Source organism: Phoxinus phoxinus, assembly GCF_949152265.1.
Source record: "Phoxinus phoxinus genome assembly, chromosome: 14".
Classification (NCBI taxonomy): domain Eukaryota; kingdom Metazoa; phylum Chordata; class Actinopteri; order Cypriniformes; family Leuciscidae; genus Phoxinus; species Phoxinus phoxinus.
This window is the reverse complement of record NC_136889.1, coordinates 33,970,430-33,993,887: the sequence shown is the minus strand read 5'-3', so window position 1 is coordinate 33,993,887 and position 23,458 is coordinate 33,970,430. Positions and strand designations below refer to the sequence as shown.

General features: G+C 38.0%; 1 protein-coding gene across 1 annotated transcript; it reads left to right on the top strand.

Moving 5' to 3' along the window:
- Positions 1-4,188: 4,188 nt before the first annotated feature.
- LOC307010443 (uncharacterized protein) lies at positions 4,189-7,737 on the top strand. Its single transcript, XM_079635120.1, has 7 exons — positions 4,189-4,405; positions 4,791-5,105; positions 5,203-5,970; positions 6,657-6,752; positions 6,825-6,872; positions 7,018-7,098; positions 7,206-7,737. The coding sequence occupies exons 1-7, from the start codon at positions 4,345-4,347 to the stop codon at positions 7,259-7,261; spliced, it is 1,425 nt and encodes a 474-aa protein (XP_079491246.1). The 5' UTR covers positions 4,189-4,344; the 3' UTR covers positions 7,262-7,737.
- The last annotated feature ends 15,721 nt before the right edge of the window (positions 7,738-23,458 follow it).

The window sequence follows — 23,458 nt, the reverse complement described above, 5'->3', positions numbered from 1 at the left end:
CCTGCGCTTTATACATAATTACATAATTACCCAATGAGCGTCACTTTTCTCTCTGGATTTGATCCATTCAGAATAAACATAAGACAATTTCCAAGATGTACATACAAAGATGTGATTACAAAGGTACACATATCAGATATTGTTTCAATAGTTAATATTTAACGTACACAAGTTATTCATATTGAGTTATATAATTCATTATTTACTTTTTTAAACATATACGTTCCTCTTAGTTTATACTGACTTTCTCTTATTTCGAACAGCCTCTGAACACAATTTGGAAGTAAATTCTTATAAACTTTATACATGATCTGTGCAGTATAAAGATCAACCAAATCAACAACTTTTAAAGCTTGTAAATTAATAAATAATATATTTGTTGGTTCATAATAGTCTGCCCGTTTTACAATCCTTATTGCTTTCTTTTGTAACATATATATTGAATTTGTAATAGTTTAATATGTATGACCCCACACCTCCACACAATAAGTAATAAGTAAAAGCGAACAATACAATATATACAATGATTTTTCATTCAAAATATGTTTTATTCTATTTAATATTGCAATGGATTTAGACATTTTTGTTTTTACATTATTTGTATGTGATTTCCAGCATAATGTATGATCTATTATAGCACCCAAAAATGTATATTCATAAACTCTTTCTATTTCCTCATTACTAATCTTAATTTTAGCTTTGCTATTACTTAGTCGATTGCTAAATACGATGAACTTTGTTTAAAAATAACTTTTAAAATAGGAATAACTTTAGCTATTTTCATATTACTTGGAAATATGCCTGTTAAAAAGGACTGATTACAAATATATGTAAATGGTTTTACTATATATTACTATAATCTTTTTGTAATAATGACATGTCAATATCATTACAATCAGTAGGCTATAGTTTTTATTCTTACGGTTATTTACAATGTCTAGTATTTCCATCTCATCAGTTCCCCTGATAAATATTGAATGTTTATTACTAGAAATATTTACTTCATCCCCAGTTTACTGTTCCACAATCTCCTTTGCTAATATATATTAAATATTTACATAATACTCAGTACATTTATTGATAATGTAATTCACTTCATTTATTTATATTATATTGCATCATCATTTACAAAATAATTTGGGTAATCTACTTTCCAGTATTCTCTTTAATTATACCGTTGAGTACTTTCATGTTGCTTGAGTATTACTCTTATACCTGTCCAATCATTTATGATCATTTAGTCTCTTTTACTAAATCCTATAATACTTATTCATTTATTTTTATATATCTTATATTTACTTTCAGATTGTTTTGTTCTAGTTGTTATACATTTCCTTTATAAAGCATTTTTCTTTTTACATGCCTTCTCTATTCCCATAGTAATCCATGTTGTCATCATTTTTGCGCTTTATAATTTTATAGTTTTTCATATTGTCCAGTTAGTATGGTCAAAAAAGCATCATAGGCTCTATTAGGATCTTTATATACATAAACCTCACTCCAGTTTTGTTTTTGTAAGTCCTCCCCAAGGGCAGCAATGGCTTCTGGTGTTTTATGTCTGGTCATTTTATAGTTATTTGTCCTATTTTTAGGACAACATTTTTGTTTTTTAATAATTTTTGAAAGATCGCAAAAACGGGAAGATGATCTGTCATGTCACACTCTAAAAAATGCTGGGTTGTTTTAACCCAATTTTGGGTCAAATATGGACAAACCCAGCCGTTGGGTTAAATTTTTTAATTACATTTTTAACCCAACGTTTGGGTTTGTCCATATTTGACCCAAGCATTTTTTAGAGTGCATTTATAAATAATCCACCGTCTATTTTCGCTTCAATTTCATTTGTATATATATTATCTATCAATGTAGCAGTGTCTGTTGTTATTCTGCTTGGTTTTGTGATCACAGGAAACAAAACGTTACTATACATTGTATCAATAAAATCTGTTGTCCTCTTATGTCCGTTTATAATTCAACAAATCAATGTTAAAATCTTCACATACAATTTGCATCTTGTTCTCATTCCATTTGTCAAGCATACCAACTATCTTATTTATAAATGTATCGATACATGTTCCTGGTATTCTATACACACAACTCATAATTATGTTTTTAGATCTTTCAATGTCAATTTCTATGGTTAAGCATTCCAAGATATTTCTATAGTCATTGACATACTTTTAATCACATTGCATCTTAACGCTGTATCAACACACAAAGCAACACCTCCTCCTTTTTTATTAACTCTGTTAATCGTAAACAATTTGTATCCTTCCAATCCTACATCTTGTACTTTCTCTTTATCAAGCCAAGTCTCTGACACAGCAATCACATTACAAATTGACCAGCAGGGGTCGCTTGACATTTTTTTTACAATGAGACCAAACTTAAGTGTGTGCTCTCAAGCCTCATTGGTCACACACATGTTTGTCCTCTACAGACCTCTGTGTGTGTGTGTGTGTGTGTGTGTGTGTGTGTGTGTGTGTGTGTGTGTGTGTGTGTGTGTGTGTGTGTGTGTGTGTGTGTGTGTGTGTGTGTGTGTGTGTGTTTCTCAGCCTTGGCAGCCCTGCATAAAGAAATATCTGCGTGATATTAGCACTGGCCAGCAGGGGTCGCTGTGTGCATTCGAAGCCTGGAGAAATCCTCCACATCAGGCTGGAAAGCTTTAAAGCTTCATCTCTCCATCACGACCTTCAGGTTCTCTCAGCTCAACAGTTATACGGTATATTAGCAATAATGATGATTTCATCCTTCATTCTGAGCGCTGTCTGAAACCACTGGTTTTAACTTAGACACGGATGAGCTTTGATTGGCGGTTCCCATCATGCACTGCAACATTAGGCTGTATGTTTATTGTCACCAGTGATGTCTGTGACACAAAGTAACTGTAGTCTGACTACAAGTATATTAAAATGTAATGTAACTAATATATTTGTAATCTGATAATTGAATCCAGATTCCATGAACCAGTCGCTAGCCCGGGTTTACATCCAGCACTCAACACATTACATGGGGGTTTTGTAGAGGACCGTTGAGTCACTCAGAGTCAAGAGCATTCAAGACCACAGAGCAAAATCCTCAGTGTTAAAGTCCACAGTTCAGAGTCTATATGAGCCGATCTACAGAGAGGACAACGTTACACTGTATAGTGTCACTATATAGCAGCGGGTTTAAAGGATAATTCCGGTATTTAACACCTTGAGTCTATATTGTAGTTTGTTTTGGATGAACAAGAGTGGTGGACAACATTTTTTTGACAATGGTTCCTCTCTCGAGTTTTTGACTATAATAGAATTGACCATGGACCCATTTAACATTGGAGTCAATGGGCATGTCCGAAAATGTCATTAAAACAGCGAATAATGTTCGTTTACAAAACTGTTAAACTCACCGAGTGATTAGTGGTGTTCGTTGATGTTCCAGAAACAAAAAGTGTTGCGAAATACAGTTTCTGTCGTGTTTTATTCGTCATTTTGTAAAATCCCATTGAATTCTGTTGAAGGACTGAGTGCTGGTTAATATAAATGCGCTACCGGAGACGGAAAGGGGGCTGTTTACATTTGGTCGATGTCGTCTTTTTGCTCGCTTCCGTTTCTCATAAGGCGAGCGAGCAGAGCAACTGTGACCGGGAGAGTAAGCCAAATAAACAAACAAAACCTTGAAAATATTGAAAGACGTGACCAGTGACCAGTGCAATATGAAGTTGAACTCGACTGTGACCGTGAGTGTCCCGCGAGACATAAACATCGGTTATCGCCATCAAGTGGTCGGGAGTGTGCTAACGCTTCAGATTCAAATATTGAGCGGAAGTTACACGGTTGTGAAGTGTATGAAAAAATAGTTCCACTATAGCAAAATAAACGGATTGGAATCATATATTGCGACGATATATTGTTTATAATCATCAACGAACACCACTAACCACTCGGTGAGTTTAACAGTTTTGTAAATGAACATTATTGGCTGTTTTAATGACATTTTCGGACATGCCCATTGACTCCAATGTTAAATGGGTACATGGCCAATTCTATTATAGTCAAAAACTCGAGAGAGGAACCATTGTCAAAAAAATGTTGTCCACCACTCTTGTTCATCCAAAACAAACTACAATATAGACTCAAGGTGTTAAATACCGGAATTATCCTTTAAACACTCAGTGGATCAGAGGACGTGAATAGCCACAGGAGGAGCTGATGATGTTTAAAGGAGGAGCTGATGATGTTTAAAGGAGGAGCTGATGATGTTTAAAGGAGGAGCTGATGATGTTTAAAGGAGGAGCTGATGATGTTTAAAGGAGGAGCTGTAACTATATATAATGAAGAGGAAGACTGACAGAAACAGAAGATGGCTGATAAGTGTGATCTGTGTCTGCTGGGACTGATCCTTCTCTCTTCACTTCTCACAGGTAAAGACATCTGGATTTTCTCTAAACACATCTAGTGGAATTAGTCTGGAAAGAGTTCATGTGAACATGCTCAGTTTATTCTTGCACACATTCACGTTGTGATCTCAGAGTTGTGTATTGATACACACAGATCATACTGTATTATTCCCGATACTGGACATAGTGTCACTCAAACATCTGATGATGAAGATTATCTTCATATTAAGAGTGTGTCAGTGATTTGAACAGCTCTCTGATAAAGACTAGTTTATTCTGGAGAGTGTGTTGTTTGCTTTAAGTGAGGAAAATACTGTGAGTGAAAACTTCTGCTTTTTATGCTGGTGTGTTTTATGTTCTCATTTATTAATATATATCATAATGATCACTGAGATATACTGTGTTTCAGGAACCAGTGGATTTGAAGTGCATGTGTTCATCAGTTCTGGTGAAAGTGTCCGTCTGTCCTGTTATAAAGCTCTTCCTGACTGCAGATCAACTACATGGACCTATGACAGCTTTAGTTATTCAGGAGTTAAACTGATTACTGGATGGATGAAGAATAAAGACACAGCGAGACATGAGAGACTGAGTCTGGAGTCTGACTGCTCTCTGAACATCAAGGACGTCACAGGAGAAGATTATGGATCATACTTCTGCGAACAATCTGTGAATGGAGAACGAGAAGAAACTGTTGCTGATGTTATTCTGCATGTTCTTCATGGTTAGTTTATGATTATGTGGTCAATTTAAAAAGGGCAGATTCTCTCTTTATACTCAGATGATGATTGAAGAGTCTGTGATTTGTGTCTTGTGTTCAGTTTCAGTGTCTTCATCTTCATCTTCATCATCATCATCATCATCATCTCCATCATCTTCATCTTCATCTTCATCTTCATCATCATCTTCATCATCATCTCCATCATCTTCATCTTCATCATCATCTTCATCATCATTATCATCATCATCTTCATCATCTTCATCATCATCATCTTCATCTCCATCATCATCTTCATCATCATCATCTTTATCATCTCCATCATCTTCATCTTCATCATCATCATCTCCATCATCTTCATCCTCATCTTTATCTCCATCATCATCTTCATCATCCTCATCCTCATCTTTATCTCCATCATCATCTTTATCTCCATCATCTCCATCATCTTCATCATCATCATCATCATCTCCATCATCTTCATCTCCATCATCATCATCCTCATCTTCATCATCCTCATCTTCATCATCATCATCATCATCATCTCCATCATCATCATCATCTTCATCTTCATCCTCACAGACTGAGATCAGTCCAGGCCGCTCTCTGACTCTCTCCTGTCAGTTGTATTCAGTCTCCTGTGATGATTGGTTCAGTTCTGGGAGACTTGAGCTGTTGTGGGTGAGTCAGACTGGTGTTGATCTGAAGACAGACTCCAGATATCAGATATTATCATCATCAGATGAAGATCCCTGTATCAAAACTCTGACTACAACACTCCTGAATGAAGATGACAACAGAGAGTGGAGATGTGAAGTTACTCTCGGAGATCAAGTCCAGACCTCAGTCAGATACACTGTCAAGTATTCAGGTGAGAAACTCTTTTCTGACAGATTACTGGAGACTTCCACAGACTGGCTCGACTCTTCCTGATGCCTTCATACGGTTTGGGACTGTAAAATATTAGTGGTCAAAGTCATAAACTGCATAACAATCCTTATAATCCCCAATATTGGCCTCCTACACGGGTCATACATGATATATTTTACTTATATACTTTATTCTCGTAATGTTTCGACTTTAATCTCGTAATGTTTCGACTTTATTCTCGTAATGTTTCGACTTTAATCTCGTAATGTTTCGACTTTATTCTCGTAATGTTTCGACTTTAATCTCGTAATGTTTCGACTTTATTCTCGTAATGTTTCGACTTTATTCTCGTAATGTTTCGACTTTATTCTCGTAATGTTTCGACTTTATTCTCGTAATGTTTCGACTTTATTCTCGTAATGTTTCGACTTTAATCTCGTAATGTTTCGACTTTATTCTCGTAATGTTTCGACTTTAATCTCGTAATGTTTCGACTTTAATCTCGTAATGTTTCAGCTTTAATCTAGTATTGTTTCGACTTTAATCTCGTAATGTTTCGACTTTATTCTCGTAATGTTTCGACTTTATTCTCGTAATGTTTCGACTTTATTCTCGTAATGTTTCGACTTTATTCTCGTAATGATCTTTAATCTGGAGATGCTGCGTCTGCACATTCATCTTCTGCAGGTCCAGTCGCTTCACCAACACCGACTCCAGTCAGAAGCTCAAACTCTGAGAAGAACTCAAGCCGAACTACAGCAGCAGCTCCTACACAAGGTTCAGGTATTATGTGATGATGATGTTGTGTATATGTGGCATTATGTGTTGATCTGAACTAACAGACGTGATCCACAGATCCAGGAGAAACTGAAGTCAGTGTGAATGCTGGATTATTATACAGAGGTACGACACGTTCATTTATACTGACAGCTTTATAACATTAAACTATCAGTCAGTCTGTAAATGCTTCATCAATAACTGTTGATAGTTGAAGACCCTTGACTTCAGTCATGTCCAGTTTCTCTTCTTCCTCTCATGTTTCCTGCAGTGATCGTGACTATTGTTGAGATGGCAGTGTTTGCTGCTCCTACTGTGATTCTTCTTCAGATCATCTGTGCAAGAAGAGCTGGTGAGTTTGAGCCGCACACAATCTGATGATTCACACTCGTCTGATCTGAACATCTGCAATCATGATAAAACACAGACGAGAGGTCAGTCAATGCTTTTATTTTGCAGGGAGGAAGGACTCGCAGCACCCAGAGGAAATAGAGATGCCGACAATATTACAATAAAATACTGATGAGTTTACAGCCGATCTGCAACAATATTTACAATAGCAAAAACTCAAGAGGATTGGTCATTGTTTTACTTTCTTCTTCTCAGAAAACTGAGGAAAACTCTTTAAACTGATTCAAATGTGTGTTTTACATATAAAAGCCAGATTTATTCTCATTTATATGGGTTTTATAGATATTAGCCTACCGTGTTGAAAGTCATTCTCTTGTGCTTCATATGTAAACTGCTTTAAATATAATATTAAATACAGTAATGGACAGACTCAGACTGTATAATCCTCTCTCTGTTCTGTGTGATGGAGATGATTTGAGGATTCTTGTATCTTGTCTGTTCATTCCTGGTTTTAGCAGCTTTTCTTGATTTTCTTAATAAACCTCTGCAGTTGTGTTTAATATTTCTCCTTTCCTGAGAGGTTTGATACAAATATGATATTCCCCTTCATGAGCGTGTGACGTGTCTGTAGAGAAGTCCACTGAAGCGAGCTGAGGTTGAGAACCGTGTGCAGTGTTGTTTCTGAAGCCAGACTGGTTGTTGTCCAGGTTGAGGTTGTTCTGTGTGAGAAGTGTAGATAGTTGGTTGAAAACGACTCGTTCAAGTGTTTTAGCAAAGTGCACTGAAAACCCTAATAAGTTGATTGAACTCAATTGATTTGAGTAAACTCGTTCCCTCAATTTAATTGAGTAATGGGTTCTTCCAAAACGTGCATATTTAAGTTTACTTAACTTGGTGCTTATGTAGACTTGACTTAAATTGTTTAGTTCACCAAACTTGACGATTATTTAATGTACTTAGACAATAAAGTTCACTTAACTTAGTGTTAATTTCCACTCTTAACCCGAATTAGTTGACTTTACTCGCAAATCGCGTGGAAACCCGTTGCCCTATACCACTTTAGTTTTTACACAAGCTGAAACTAAACATGTTGAGTTGTATTAACATGGAACCCTAACTTTTTACACAAGCTGAAACTAAACTTTTCATTTGAGTGTCACCATTGTTGAGATTCATATTCTGATTGTTGATGTCTATGTGTGACAAAATAACATGGCATTTAAAAAAGAAATCTACATAATGTTTTTTACAACTGTTCAAATTATAACAATTCTGTTGGATTTCCTGGTGAAAAAAATCACAGGTCTTTCTTATCAATCATATGGAAAGATCCAGACAATAATAGATCAAACTCTAGATGAAATGAGGTGCTACTGACTTATAATCTTTATTGATGATAACATCAATACGCAGTCATAGTCACTGGATCACTTACTCTTGGCTTTTTTGCTATACCAATTGTGCCTTTTAAACACACAGGTAAAGCAGCCAGAGAAAAACTAATGTTCAAATGTCAAGGGCCCAACTAAAGCCAACACTTGTCACCATTATGGTGACTACAAATTAAACAATAATTAATCAACATCTAAACCTCTGTTAATTCTCAATACCGTCTGCTGCCAAGGCCTGTGTTCGTACCGCCTTGGACGCACATTAGACGCGGGTCTTTTCACGTGAACAGGCAGGTTTTAACCCCCTCCCCTTCCTTATGAAACTAAACATACTAAGTTATCTCTGCTAAACCTGATTAGTGCAATAAATCTTTCAGCTAAATAGTACAATCAACTAATGTTGTTTAGTAATGATAGCAGGTTTTTACTAAACATAAAATAATAAGTAACGATCACTCGTAAGTTTAATTAGAAACAAAATCTGTGTTTACAGTGTGAGCCATTGAGATATTATTGAGACATTGAGATATTATTGAGACATGTCTTGTTGTGGCAAAAATTCATCAAACAAACATCACTGCGTAAGGGAGACTCAGAGTCAAATTATAAAATTAAAGTATTTATTCTTGCAAGAAGGAGCAGTCTAATACACAGCTGTTACCCTGTGCAGAAGAGTGACACACCCCCAGACAGACTGAACCAGCTTTTTATCTAAGATTCAAGGCCTTCTTCCCCCCCCAGAGCCATCCTCCCAGTAGTCTTCCATTCAGTAGTTTTCCATAGACCAGGAAGCCATAACACTAGTTTCGATTCGTCACTAGAGCCAACTCCTAAGCCCTCCTTCACCAAATGGCCTTCTGACATCTAGGTCAGAGGTCCTTGTTCATCTGTTCTCTGGAGTGTCTCTCCCTTCTGCCTCCCCAGGTACATAAAAAGAATCTTTTCTCACTACAAGTGAGAGTCACACATGTGACATTCTGTTGAATCATCCATATTTTACTAAAGATCAATGAATATCATAAAATAGCCACCACAACTCCTCACTTTTTATCATTATTAATCAAACATAATAATAATAACAATAATAATTGTAATAATAAATGCAAGTTCAAGTCATTACATCACACATCATAAAAGATCACTCTCCTTGAACCTGTGAAGAAAAAGTTTAGAATGAAGAAGCATAAGGCTGTTTTTTGTGGGGGAAAGCCCCATTAATTATTTAGCAAGCAAGTAAACAATTTACTAATGCCGGGCTCACTACCGCAGTCACACTAGTAAGGAAAAAGATTATAGCACAGTAGGAAAACAAACAGATAATAAATAAATAAATAAATAAAAATAAAAAAAAATAAAAAAATCCCTCAGTTTCAAACCCTGTCCTTGTACGCCATCTCGTAACACGGATGACTGCTACTTTTAACCCTCTTTACATATCAATCGTTCTCAGAAAGAAAAAGAAAACATCAACACATTTAACTGTAATCTCTACTTGAATCATCTGCATAATTTTGTTCATCATCATCATCATCATCCAGATAGACTGTCATTTTCACCAATTGAACAGACATTCCAGTTTTCTCATATTCACCCATGAATAACAAAATGATCAGAATAACACATACAATCATAACTCATACACTACACATTTTCCCCATATCCATTTCCCTAACCATATTTTGTTCTTTTACTTTTAATTCAATCAGGCAGTGGTTCTACTTAATAAGCTTCAATAATAATCCCTATAATTTAAATTAATTAATAGATCTTCTCTTCCTGAAAACATTTGCCTTAAATATTCTCTAATAAATCAGTAACCAATCAAATCATTTGTCATATACCAATATCAATACTAAGCTCAAATAAAGTCCTCAAAATCATCCCAAAACCACATTCTTAATTCATTAGTTGGTCCACATCCTCCTCCAGGCGTGTTGATCATCTCGTTTGCCCCATGGACTAATGGGATCACCACCACACCCCCAACGGAATGAACCATTTCCTGCTTACTGTCACCTGTGAATGGAGACTTTAAGTATTTTGTTAGTGAACGCTTGTCTTTCCCTCTCATCCCTTTTGGTGTGACCTGTGGAATTTTCACCATCTGTTTACAAACTGAAACATATTATCATTAGACATTTCTTGCTTAATAAAGTCAGAGTCCTTTTCCCCTGAAAAACACATATCCACGTTAACAAGTCAATATTCATACATTTGGAAAACAGAATCAGTTCAGCTTGATGCAATCCATCCTGACATTCTGAAAAAGGAAAATTTTAGGTTATGCTCTGTACAAGGTGTAGCACCTTTCTGCCACAATAATAACAATCAGGCCAGGACAGTTAGCAAAATTCATCCATAGCCATTATTCAACACATTTTGCCCTGTCTCCCAATTCTGCATGCTCTCTGTAAAGCAAAACAAATTTTGAGGTTATTGTCAGATAGTAAAGTACGTGCTGCCACGGCCTTGGATGCCCTTGCTTTCCTGTTGAAACAATCCAGACAGCAATTTTGTTAGGCAGAAAAATGGCTTCTTTCAGGGCTTTTACCCAATTACCCCTAGTGTTCTCCCAACATTTATTCCTAATAAAACATAAAGCATCCCCCTTTTGATGGTCGACACAACTCGATCATCAATTTAACATAACATTTAACATAGTGTCTTCGATAAAGTCTGCCATCAACACTAACCCAAACGTTGTCCCTCAGACAAACTTCCTCCAGGCATCTTTCTCTGCCTCTGAAACAAAATATTACATTCTTCACTTAAAAGTCACAATCTCATTTTCTTATCGAAGTATTTGAAGGGCAACGGCCCTCAGTCTCGCCACGTATCCTGCTTTTTCAGGTCTGTTGTTTGGTCTTGCAACCATTTTTAAAAGTCAGGTCGTGCTGTACAGACTTGGTCAATGTCAGTCAAAAAAAACATTCTCCTCTTGTTTACGATAATCATAAATGCCTCTTTGGATAATTTCATATTGACTTAGCCAATGTGTCACATCTTTGTTGTTGCTGTCAAATCTATAACATCTTCTTTTATTTCAACCCATGATCTACAACTCCACAATTCCAATCTATATAAATACCTAAACTTATCCAAAAGTAATTCAAATCCACATCATAAATGACAAAAGTAATTACTACCAGACGGAGCGTGATCTTAAAGCTCGTCCCATGTTCTCTATCATCTTCTCATCAGATTCACTCAGCATTTGCCTTCTTTACAATTTGTCACTTGCCTTAACTCATCTGTAATGAAAAAACACTCTCCAGAGGTTAAAGACACAATATACTCACTATTCAGGCGGAATAGCTGCCCTACACTAACACAAGACATAAAGTGCTGTCACCATCACACACACTCATGCTAGACACACATACGGCATGTTAACTGCTCATTTACAATGTTCGCTTTTTTTTTTTTTTATATTAACTCTAAAAGTATAATATTTAAGGTTTAAATAAGATTTAACCTTCACATCTTTCTGTAGCTTTTATATAATTTTACATCTTTGAAATTTGGCATCTAAAACCGTTTCAAATGTTCTATCTGTTCATTATTCATTTTGTCTTTAGAAAAGTCAACTGGGTTGTTTTGGTTCATTATCATTATTTTGTTTAAACTTGCCTTACCAGGCCTGATAACAGAAAGACAAACAGAGTACCAAATCCCTTCCTCCACTCAGCCGTCTCTCTTACACAAATAATATTTTCAAACAGCCTTCTAAGACTGAAACTTAATTAATCATAGAACCCTTAATAGTTCATAAATGTTAATATACAAATGTTTAACTCAAATTAGAACCATTACAATAATCTAAAATACATTATGCTCTGAGTATTTATAAGGTTATCTTTAGTTTGAATACTTGTATAAATTCTCAATTCACCTAACCTTTGTTATCCAAACTCTTACAAAACCTGTCTTAATCTTTAGCCACCCACCATGTCTCATGATTTTCAGGAGTTAAAACCATCCTATAGACATATTAGTTCAAAATCAACATCTATAATTTTCCTTGCCCATAAGGCAACATGTTCCTGATATAAATTAATAAGTTATGTTACTGTCTCCCCAACAAATAATGACAATCAGATGGCCTCAGCTGGCTCTCGAAAGCACATCTCCCATCAGCTCTTTATCTATAATTTCCATCAGACTTGTCACAGTTGAAAACAAGCCATACAGTGAATTGCGAGGGGGGGTTTTCTCTGGTGAGTGGTATAGAGGAACTCACATTTTCTCGGTCAAACAATGCTCTGCTGACCCCACAATGCTCTGCTGACCCCAGTGGCCTCTGGTAATCAGCGCTCAACTCTCATACCTTCTCACATATAACACCTCCATCCGGAGATGCAGTGTCCGGGACCCCCTGCGTTAGAATGTCTCCTGGCCAGGAAAATCATCCCGTCTTTGAGTAGCCACGTACCCACTGGTGACCCGCTCGCATCACACAATCAGTTTCCTCAACAGAACTCAGCTGTTTTTTTCTCTGGAGCTTAGGAAAGACACATTCAAGAGTCACCTCACCTCCATCTGGACTGCCTAATAAATGTTAAGGGAGACAGGTTAATAACAACAGTATTTAATCACTCAAATCTGTTAGACATGTCCGAATCAACAAAATCTCAGTGAACAAAATTCACATCGTCTATTCAGTGTACATCTATAGTCATGGTGATAGATCCTGTGTCACTGTCATGGTGAAGGCTAAGATCAGACAAATACGTTACTGGTCCTAAAATAACAAGTACAAAAATGTCACTTCTGTCATTTAAGGTCTACATTATTATTTTTAAAGACTTTAAAGTCATTCAGTTTTACAATCTAAAATATTTAAGTACAAATTGCCCTCTGAATGGCAATGATTTCCTTTAACATGATTTCTTTTAACATCTGTCATTTTCAACTGAAATACTTTACTATAAATAGCTTATTGTCATGACAGGCTAGATAACAGCCTTCTTACATTGAATGAGAGAGACACTCAGGCCTTCAGGAGTTGGTACAATGTTTCTCATATTCTAAACACAACTTTATCTTTTAATTCTGGCAGCTTAAGGCACCTTTGCCAGAAATTACATACGTTTTCAATATTAAAATAATTTTATAGTTGTCTTTTGCCCATACATCAGGGAATTTAGACATTAAAAATTTCCACTCATATTGAGTCAGTTTCAGCCAAGTCCCAAAGCTTATCTTTTGAAACCAAAACATCTTCTAGCTGCTTCATGGTCAACACCAAGCTGTTTGTTTAAACAGATCCCTTTCTACAAAATTGTTTTTACATTTAGCAACCCAGTGCTACTGCTTCTGCTTATTTGATCTTAAATACAAATAGTTATTCTATTTCTCAATAACGTTTCATTATAACATCTCAATTTTAGTTGTCAGATTCTCAATTACAATCTGCAAAAAAAAAAAATGTTTAAGCGTTTCATTAAAAGACAATCATCTTTTTAGTTACCACTATTTTACAAATATTTTTCTTATCTGCAATTTACATCTACTGGTACTTTAGTTATTTTCCTTTTAAAAGGATTTCCTTACGACTTAAATCTTTCAACTTTCTTTTCTCTTTCAATCTACTTACGACTTCCATCTATCAACTTTCTTTTCTCTTTCATTCACATTCTTAGTTCTTTCTCAGACGACACCTTTAATATCGTCATTCAAATCCTGTTCTACTTTCAAACCCACATTAATCCACGTCACTTTCACATTCCATCAACTTTCTTTTACACCTTTCTGAGTGGGCATTTACAGTTGCTGCTAAATGACCCCACTGACCACAATTAAAACATTCTCTGTCCCCTTCTCCTATAGCTCGATCTCTCTGTCCCCTTCTAACAGCTCGATTACCTTGAGCTTTCTAGCAGCTCCAACTTACTGACACCTTTGAAGCAGTGTGTTCCAACCAGTTTGTAAACACAGCTGATAAGCAGTTCTCTCTATTCTTTGACAGTCCACCAGTGGCGGATTCTATCACATTAGCCAAATCATAATCTTCATCATTATTGGCAGAACATTAATTTTCTGCACGGAAATTCATAAATTGTTTTAACATTTTACATTATTGAATTTCAAAATCTGTCTTTACATCTCTCTAATTCGGTATTATCATCAACAACACTGATTACAATAGCAAGTACACATTTAACATCCGGAAGCCGGGCTGAATAAGCACGCGCTGTTGCTGTACTCCCAGCATAGCTGGAGTCTTTAGGTTCAAAAGATAATGGTTGTCAAACCAAAAATAAACATAATTTCACTCTTTATTTTACCATTAAAATATAGAATTGTTCCCCATTTTGCTTAATGAAACATTCATTATCTTAAATCATGTTAATCCCTGTTAATCATACTCAATACCTTATCATTATTATTTTTAATCTGAACCTCACTTTTCATACCATTTCTTAATCTGACTTAACAGCCGTTCATAAATAGTTCCATAAATTTTATCAGAAATGTTATTTTCATAACATACATTTTCTACAGTTGTTTTCTTCTCAAAATGGTTAGTCTGCAGATTCAACAAGTATTATCATTACTGTCTCTGTCCCACTTATCCTACTTACTGTTTTTACAGAAACCAAAATATCATATTACTCAAATCTCAATCCTTCACAAAGAGGATCAACTTTTGTTACAAAAAAAATCTTCTGACATCTAATGTCATGCATCCATCTAATGGGTGAAAAATAAAAACCCTTTTATCAGTTATATTCAATCTTACTATATGGCAATACATTCTAGCCAACTCTGTTCTCTTTTATCTGCTTCAAGCCAAACAACTCTTTGTCTTTTCACACTTTTACACACGTTGAACGCAGACACAACAACCTTTGTTTCTCACTGCCCTGTTCAACTGATTCCCGCACCATCTTGTGGCGCTCAATATCATACATTTCTGCCCTTAATTTTTATCTCATTTGACAAAACACCGGTGTACCAAATTTCGCAAGCTTGCTTTTGAGACTTCCCCATATTGGCCGCTTATCTGCTTTCTGTGGATTTCTCTTTTACGCGCGTTCTCTTTATTTGTCAAGCGTCCCCGACAAACCCGACCTTTCTTTTAACCCAGTCGGACGGGTTACACTATTAGTGTCCTCCTAATTACGGTTTACCAAAAAATCTGTTACGACTTTCTTGGCTCCCCCTAATTAGCCTCAGCACCCAAAAATACTTTGCTCCGTGGTGGAACAATTAATTTCCAGGTACCTATCTGTATGAAATGTCTTGGTCTGTCACAGTTCTCAATTAATTCCAGATTATTTATCTGCTTGAAATATCTTGATCTGTCCGTAGATCTCAATTAATTCCAGATTATTTATCTGCTTGAAATATCTTGTTCTGTCACAGACCTCAATTAATTTCAGATTATTTTCCTCGTATCTGTTTGAAATATCTTGATCTGTACGTAGATCTCAATTAATTTCAGATTACGTACCACAGAAAACAGTTCTCAGCCAATATGGTTCAATTTCACTCTTCCCCCAATTAAACTTAATTGAATTATACCTTACCCAGAGATATGTTGTTCGGAGCCACCTGAGTTCTTTGATTCCAGTGGTCGATCCCCCCGGGGCTCTGACATCGGCTGGCCTCTCTCTCTCAAGTTTACGAGGTAGAGCTGGAACTTACTCAGTCCAGGTGGCCAAACACCGTCCGATCTCAGGTCCAGGAGGCATCGTCCAAGGAATCTCACTTCTGACACCAAATTGTTGTGGCAAAAATTCATCAAACAAACATCACTGCGTAAGGGAGACTCAGAGTCAAATTATAAAATTAAAGTATTTATTCTTGCAAGAAGGAGCAGTCTAATACACAGCTGTTACCCTGTGCAGAAGAGTGACACACCCCCAGACAGACTGAACCAGCTTTTTATCTAAGATTCAAGGCCTTCTTCCCCCCCCAGAGCCATCCTCCCATAGTCTTCCATTCAGTAGTTTTCCATAGACCAGGAAGCCATAACACTAGTTTCGATTCGTCACTAGAGCCAACTCCTAAGCCCTCCTTCACCAAATGGCCTTCTGACATCTAGGTCAGAGGTCCTTGTTCATCTGTTCTCTGGAGTGTCTCTCCCTTCTGCCTCCCCAGGTACATAAAAAGAATCTTTTCTCACTACAAGTGAGAGTCACACATGTGACATTCTGTTGAATCATCCATATTTTACTAAAGATCAATGAATATCATAAAATAGCCACCACAGTCTGTTATTGAGACAGTAGTCAGAAGGTCAGGGAGGCGAAAGTTAAATCAGTGATACTTGAGAAACACATCCCAGATCTCCCAGAGCATTTGTAGAGTTGATAAATGAGTCTGGATCTGACATATTTTCTCAAGGCTGGAGAGAGTAAAGCAGAACTTTATAATCCACGTGTAGAAACACTTTCTGAAGACAGTTCATACTTGCTTTACAGACGCTGATGTGCAAATGTGTTTTTTTAAACCAAGCTGATGCTAATAATGACTTTACAATACTTGTATAAACTGTGTTCAGAGCAGATGTGTGTTGAGCCCGTGTGATGAACAGTATTAGCACTTCTCACACGTTTAACGCTTGCAAAGCAACACTTCGCTGTGGGACAGTGCCACCAAAAGCCACTCTGGCAGAATTTAAACACTCAGTTGGTCAGAACAGAGGACGCTAAAACCACAGGAGGAGCTGGTGATGTTTAAAGTCTTTACAAATGCTCACATAATATAAGCATTTTAGAGCTATGAATAATGCTCAACGTTACGTTCGTTTTTTATTTCCATCTATCTCCATGTTGAACTGTGTTATGTGTTCACTGTATCCACTTATGATTGTATTATTACGGAAACACGTTCATGAACAATATAAGTTGTTACTTTGTAAAAGCTCAAAGCTACACAGTCGGTCAAAAAAGTACACTCAATTGTCTCAAGGTAATAAACAATTAAATGGCACTATGACATTACCATAAAAGCCAAACAGGCTAACGTAATCCGCCGAAGATGTGCGGGGGTTTAGCCTGATTTATTGATCTGATAAGTAGCATATTCCAATAGCAATGCATCATAATTAAAGGTGGGGTATGTGATTTGCAAAACGGCCGGCAGATTTTGAAAATACACAACTCAAATGGTCCTACCTTCTTTCCTTTGACTCCACCCATTCAAAGAACATGGACATGGATGGGGGGAGGGGGGATGGTACGACCGTTTGATTGACACACTTACTGTCCAATGATTCTAGGTGGTCTTGGAAATGATTGAGTTTTTCGAGTCCTGCCCGTTCCACAGATGATTAAATTGCTTAATTTTTATTTCAGTGCTTCTAACTCAGTGGCTGTAAGTGGGTTAGGAATAGGATTTTAAGTGATTTAGAAAAAATGGCCAAAAAAGAGAATTACATACCCCACCTTTTGAGCCCTAGAGCAGAGCGGAGATCTCTCCATTTGTTGAAAGCCTTCCCTATGTTTACTCTCGTCTTATTCCGACACCTGTCTGAGTCCAATGTGGCCCTTTTGGTGGCACTAGACAAAAGTTTTCTTTTTTTATCTTACGTGGAGTTTGCGTTGGTGTTTGAAATGAACTACAAGCAGGTCTCTTACAATCATCTTCTACAGAGAATACACACACCTGCCAGACATCGCTATGTGAGCGTGCCGTGAACGCGCATGACGTCACGCCCAGTCTCAAACTCCGGCCCGAATCCCTCTTATTTATTTTACTTTACAGGATTATAGAGACAATCTCAGTGATCAGAGAAGGGCTCATTCAGCATCAGGCAAGTGTTTAAGCATGTATGGGTTAGAAAACGGGTATTTTTAACATGAAAAGTTGCTTAATGCACCTTTAAATGCAGTTATCACTCTTTATAATTTACAGTGTGAACGTAACCACTGGTCCTCTAGAAGTATGAAACAAACACTGACCCCGTCTCAAGGGCCGTCCTCTAATCATGAGCTGTCAGTGCAACACATCTAATCTAATGCCCTCTATAACTGCCATACATATTATTTCTGTTATTTTAATGTTTTTTTTTGTTATTTGTTTCATCCATCCATGAATATTGAGTGTTGATGTTAACAAGGAACTAAAGTACATTTGCGTTGCACACGGATCCTTTAAGGTGCAACAGGAAGGTTTACATTTTGGTGAGAAGTTATTCTCCGCGTGTGTATTACAAGAGTTACTCGTTATTTGAGCAGAGAAGTAACGTTAAAGAAGATGTTTTTCATTTTTGTGTTTTGAACCGGGTATTTTCAAGTGAACTCATTCCCTCTTGGTTATATGCAGCCAGCGAGGTATGTGTATTACGTTTGTATTTCCCGATTTGTTTTTGTATTTACCTCTTATATTGTATGTGAACGTGTTTATCCTTTACGTCATACTGTAGTTTGACGGTGGATTTCATTGACGGTGAATGTGATGACAGAGAAAAAGATGACAAAGCAATAAATCCATCAGTAACCAGAGCCATGGTTTCGTTTATTTCCTGGAGGGAGTGATAGTCAAACTCGGACCTGCGTCAACGTTCCCGAAGCTGCTCGTGCCCGCCCCAGACCAGCTGTGTCACGTAACATTACACAGATAAGCCCACGTTTACCGTTAAGGACCTGCAGTTCATCAGTGTTTCATTAAGACGTCCATAAGTCAGACACTTAAGCTTGTGTTCTGAAAGTTGACAATAAGTTTGAACACTACAAGGGACTGTGTAACCTTAATAATAACTGTGGTTTAAATTGTATAAGGGGAATATATTGATATTGTCTATTGAAGAAAGTAAGTGATAACTTTTAAAAAAGGAGGAGAATAATTTGTGCACATTTAAGCAAGTCAATATATTTAAGTTTTTTTGAAGTTTTTTATTATCTTTTAAGGATGTTCACTTAAATGCAATAGCACCAAGCCTTTACAATTTTGCTTTAATTGAAGGGTTGATCTAAAGGACATTGACACAATTTAATTGATTGTTCAGAAGAAAAAAGAAAAAAGAAAAAAAATCTGCTGTTAACTACACAGCTAATTTTAAGTGTACAAGCAATTCCCAGATAATGTAAGATGTCTCAAACAAGTGAAAAGGAACAAGTGTCAGAGACGTCTACCATTGTACAAGAAGCAGTACAGCCTGCAGAGCCTTGTAGAAGTGAAAGAGATCGAACATTAACAGAAAAGGGAAGGGAATATCAGAAGGAAAAAGTGAAAGGATTATTACTTCGCTTTGGCAGTATTTATGAACGCTGGAAAGTTTTGACTAAGGTGGCTAAAAAATCTGTAATCAAACAAGATCCCAGTGATATCCTCCAAGAACACATTAAATGTATTCAAAGAGAAGAATCTGAGCTGAACAGTGTTTATGATGAATACCGAAAGATTGACAGCCCAGCTCATGACATGAGATGCAAGGTGGACAGATGTGCCTCCATCACCAGAATTGTAATACAGAATGCACAGTCTCAAATTAAAGGAAATAAGGAGGAAATTATTTGGCCTGATGCTTCATCTGTATTCGCGTCTTCAACCTCCAGTGTTTCATCTCAGAGCAATAATTCTAAGTCTAAATCCATTCACTCTGCTGTATCCTCATCTAAAAGACAAGAAGCTGCTGCTGAGTATGCACATACACAGGCTGTATTGAAGATTATGGGTGAGCAAGAAACCCACCAAGCAGAATTGCAGAGACTTGAAACTGAGGATAAGTTGATAGTTGCAGACCAAGAAACAGCTGCATCAACTCGCCGTCTTCAAAGAGAAAAGGAAGAAATTGAACGTAAGATAGAAAAAGAGAAACAAGAGGCTGCTCTGTTAAAGAGACAGCATGAAGAGAATGCTGCAAGAAAAAGGTCAGTTGAAAATTTGAAAAGAGAGCTTGAGCGTTTGGAAGAGCTAAAGAGGCTTAATGCAGCCAAAGCAAAGCTTCTAGTGTACAATGCAAATGAGTTCTATCCAACCCAAGACTTTTTACCACAAAACCCTGAGGCTGAGTTGCCTACAGATATGCAGATAATCTATCAAGCGAGTATTGCTGATCAGCATCCACCACCACTCAGAGATGTGACTCCAAGAAGTGAACTCCAAAATGACATGCGTGAGCTGGTGAAGGTCTTAGCTGAAGCTATGACAGCAAACAGGCTACCCATTCCAGAACCTTCAATATTTAGTGGGGATCCACTCAAGTTTAATCATTGGAAATCATCCTTTCAGACTCTTATAGAGAAAAAGAATATTCCAACCGCAGAGAAAGTCTTCTTCCTTCAAAAATATGTCGGAGGAGCTGCTAGAGAAGCCCTAGAAGGTCATTTTCTGTCTGGTTCAGAAGATTCATACAATGCAGCATGGGACCTACTCAATGAAAGATATGGCCAACCCTTTGTAATTGCCAAGGCTTTCCGAGACAAACTACATACATGGCCAAAAATAGCTTCAAGAGAGAGTGCTGAGTTGAGAAAATTTGTGGACCTTTTACGCAGTTGCGAAAGTGCTATGGCTAACAATGACAGTCTCCACATTCTGAATGACGGAATTGAGAATCAAAAACTTACTGCCAAGTTACCTGACTGGTTAAGCTCCGGATGGAACCGAAAAGCCACACAATATCAACTTGAACACGGAAGGTTCCCAAACTTCAGTTATTTTGTGACGTTCCTTTCAATGGAGGCTAGCATCGCTTGCAACCCCATTACATTCTCTTCTGGCTCTCAACGAAGGCGGTCGCATTTTCTCTCCCTCTCCTCCCCCTGACCTTCCCTGCTTCGCTCCTCTCGTCTAGTCTTATGTCTTAACTTTGAGAGACTCTCTCCGCACTGCTCTCCAAACTAAAAATCATGGATTTGATCAACTGGTCTCTCAACGCAATTGACACCATCTTCTCGACGAGAAGCTTAGGTTCGGGGGAACCTGACTGCCCTGCCGGAACGTTCGCAGCTGGCTACACGATGGACGCGTGGGAGAGGTGGCGGGTCGTGTGTCTGGCGGCTCTTTCCGTGGAGGACATTGAAGATATCTATCTATTCGGAACCATGATAACAGGTCTTTTGCTGACTGGATTAGGCATTGCCCTGGTTTATCAAGAAATTAAGAAGACGGTGACAGCTGTCTAAAGCCCCACAATGCTGCCCGGCATGATTGAAGCAGTGGGCAGAGCGGTCAGCACTCAGGCTGGGACTATCAACCGCATTATGGATAACAACAGGGAGGTGACCCGAAATATGGATAACATCATGGAGAAGCTCACGGCTTTGCAAAAGCTGATGGACCAGAATGGACTAAGAGAGTAGTCGTGCAAAGGAATGCGGCTACTCGCCCCAAGACCAAATAATCTCAATCTTATCTGCTTTCGGCCCCCCTCAACCAGCACTGGCCTCGGCCAAGGCCGCTGTTGGAACAACAACTCCCCCGGAAGAGCACTGCAGTGAGACGCTCTTGCTCCTTCCCCCATTTCTCACAGACACCTGCTGATTGTTGACTCTGTTTGGGACCTAATCAAGGTTGTCTTCATGGCAACTTGCTGTGTTAACGCTATAACATCCTGCGGACAGAGGCACCGAGATTTGGATGCCAGGCGGAGCGAATCTCCAGGCCTACACATACACAAACTCTTACATATAGATACAGATATGCAATCACCCCCCACCCCACATCCCTCGCCTTCGCCGCTTTGTATCCCCCAGCCTGGCGGGCGGGTCTGTGACCAGCGCCGAATATGGCTGCAGGACCGGATGGCTGTTTGCCTGTGCTGGGTCACCTCCATCCCCCACTCCCCTCCCCTGTTGCAAGTCTTGTGGATTCATGTCGTACTGATTATGTGCTAATGTTGCTGAGGTGTTTTTTTTCCTGCTCCCAGACTGTACTCCTCACAGGAGCATAGTCTGGGAGTTGCCTTTTTTTCCCTCACCTATCCTCATGTCATGCTGTATTATTTTCCTCAATCCTGTCTTCCTGTCTTGTCTACCCCATTGTCATATTGTATGTATGTATGTTTGTATGGACAGGTTGATGGCTAATTTCGCTGGTACTTGTGACTAAGTGACAATAAAGGCTACTACTACTACTACTACTACTACTACATCCTTCCATGCATTACGGCAAGGTGAATCTGATAAAGCAAAGATGAGAAGCCAGAACATTATGACCTCCAAGAACCAAACCGTAGGTGCCAAGATCTTCACAACAAACACCACTGAGAGAAAAATAGTCACATGTGTGTTTTGTAAAAAACCAGGACATAGCTTACACAAGTGCTATAAATTAAGAGAGAAGCCAGTTGCTGACCGCGTAAAATTTATGCAAAGTGAAAAACTGTGCTTCGGCTGTTTGAGCCCTGGCCACCAGTCTAAGAGCTGCAGTAACCGGATGGTCTGCGATTCATGCTCAAGGAGGCACCCCACATGCCTGCACGAAGAACGTTCAAAAAGGGACCAAGAACTAAAGAAAGAACAATCTAAGGAAAGAACTCAACCACAAGACGTCACAAAGGAAACAACCTCTAACAGAGTTGTACAAGATACTAATAGTACACAGAAGTCGGCAATAGTACCTGTCTATGTGTCAACGTCAAGTGATCCAGACAACGAAGTTCTCGTCTATGCTCTGTTAGATTCACAGAGTGACTCTTCATTCATTCTTAATGAAGTGGCAGATGTTCTTGATACAAACACGGAACAAGTGAAGTTAAAACTATCTACGATGTCGTCAAAAGGGACAATCATTCACTGTAAAAGACTTAATAGCCTACAAATAAGGGGCCTATTTTCCACCAAGAAGTTAACAGTGCCGACAGTTTACACTCGTGACTTCATCCCTGCTAATCGCACACACATCCCAGTGCCTGAGACAGCAAAGGCATGGCCTCATTTGGAGCATCTTGCTGACCACATCGCGCCTCGAAAGGATTGCGAAATTGGTCTGTTGGTCGGGTACAATTGCCCACAAGCTCTAATGCCACGAGAAGTCGTTTGTGGAGAGGAAAGCCAGCCATTTGCTCAGAAGACC

Excerpts from the sequence above, each read along its gene's own strand:
- LOC307010443 (XM_079635120.1), top strand. The coding sequence starts at position 4,345 with ATGGCTGATAAGTGTGATCTGTGTCTGCTGGGACTGATCCTTCTCTCT. Across the intron at positions 6,753-6,824 it reads AGCTCCTACACAAGGTTCAG|ATCCAGGAGAAACTGAAGTC; the intron begins GTATTATGTGAT and ends CGTGATCCACAG. Across the intron at positions 6,873-7,017 it reads TGCTGGATTATTATACAGAG|TGATCGTGACTATTGTTGAG; the intron begins GTACGACACGTT and ends TGTTTCCTGCAG.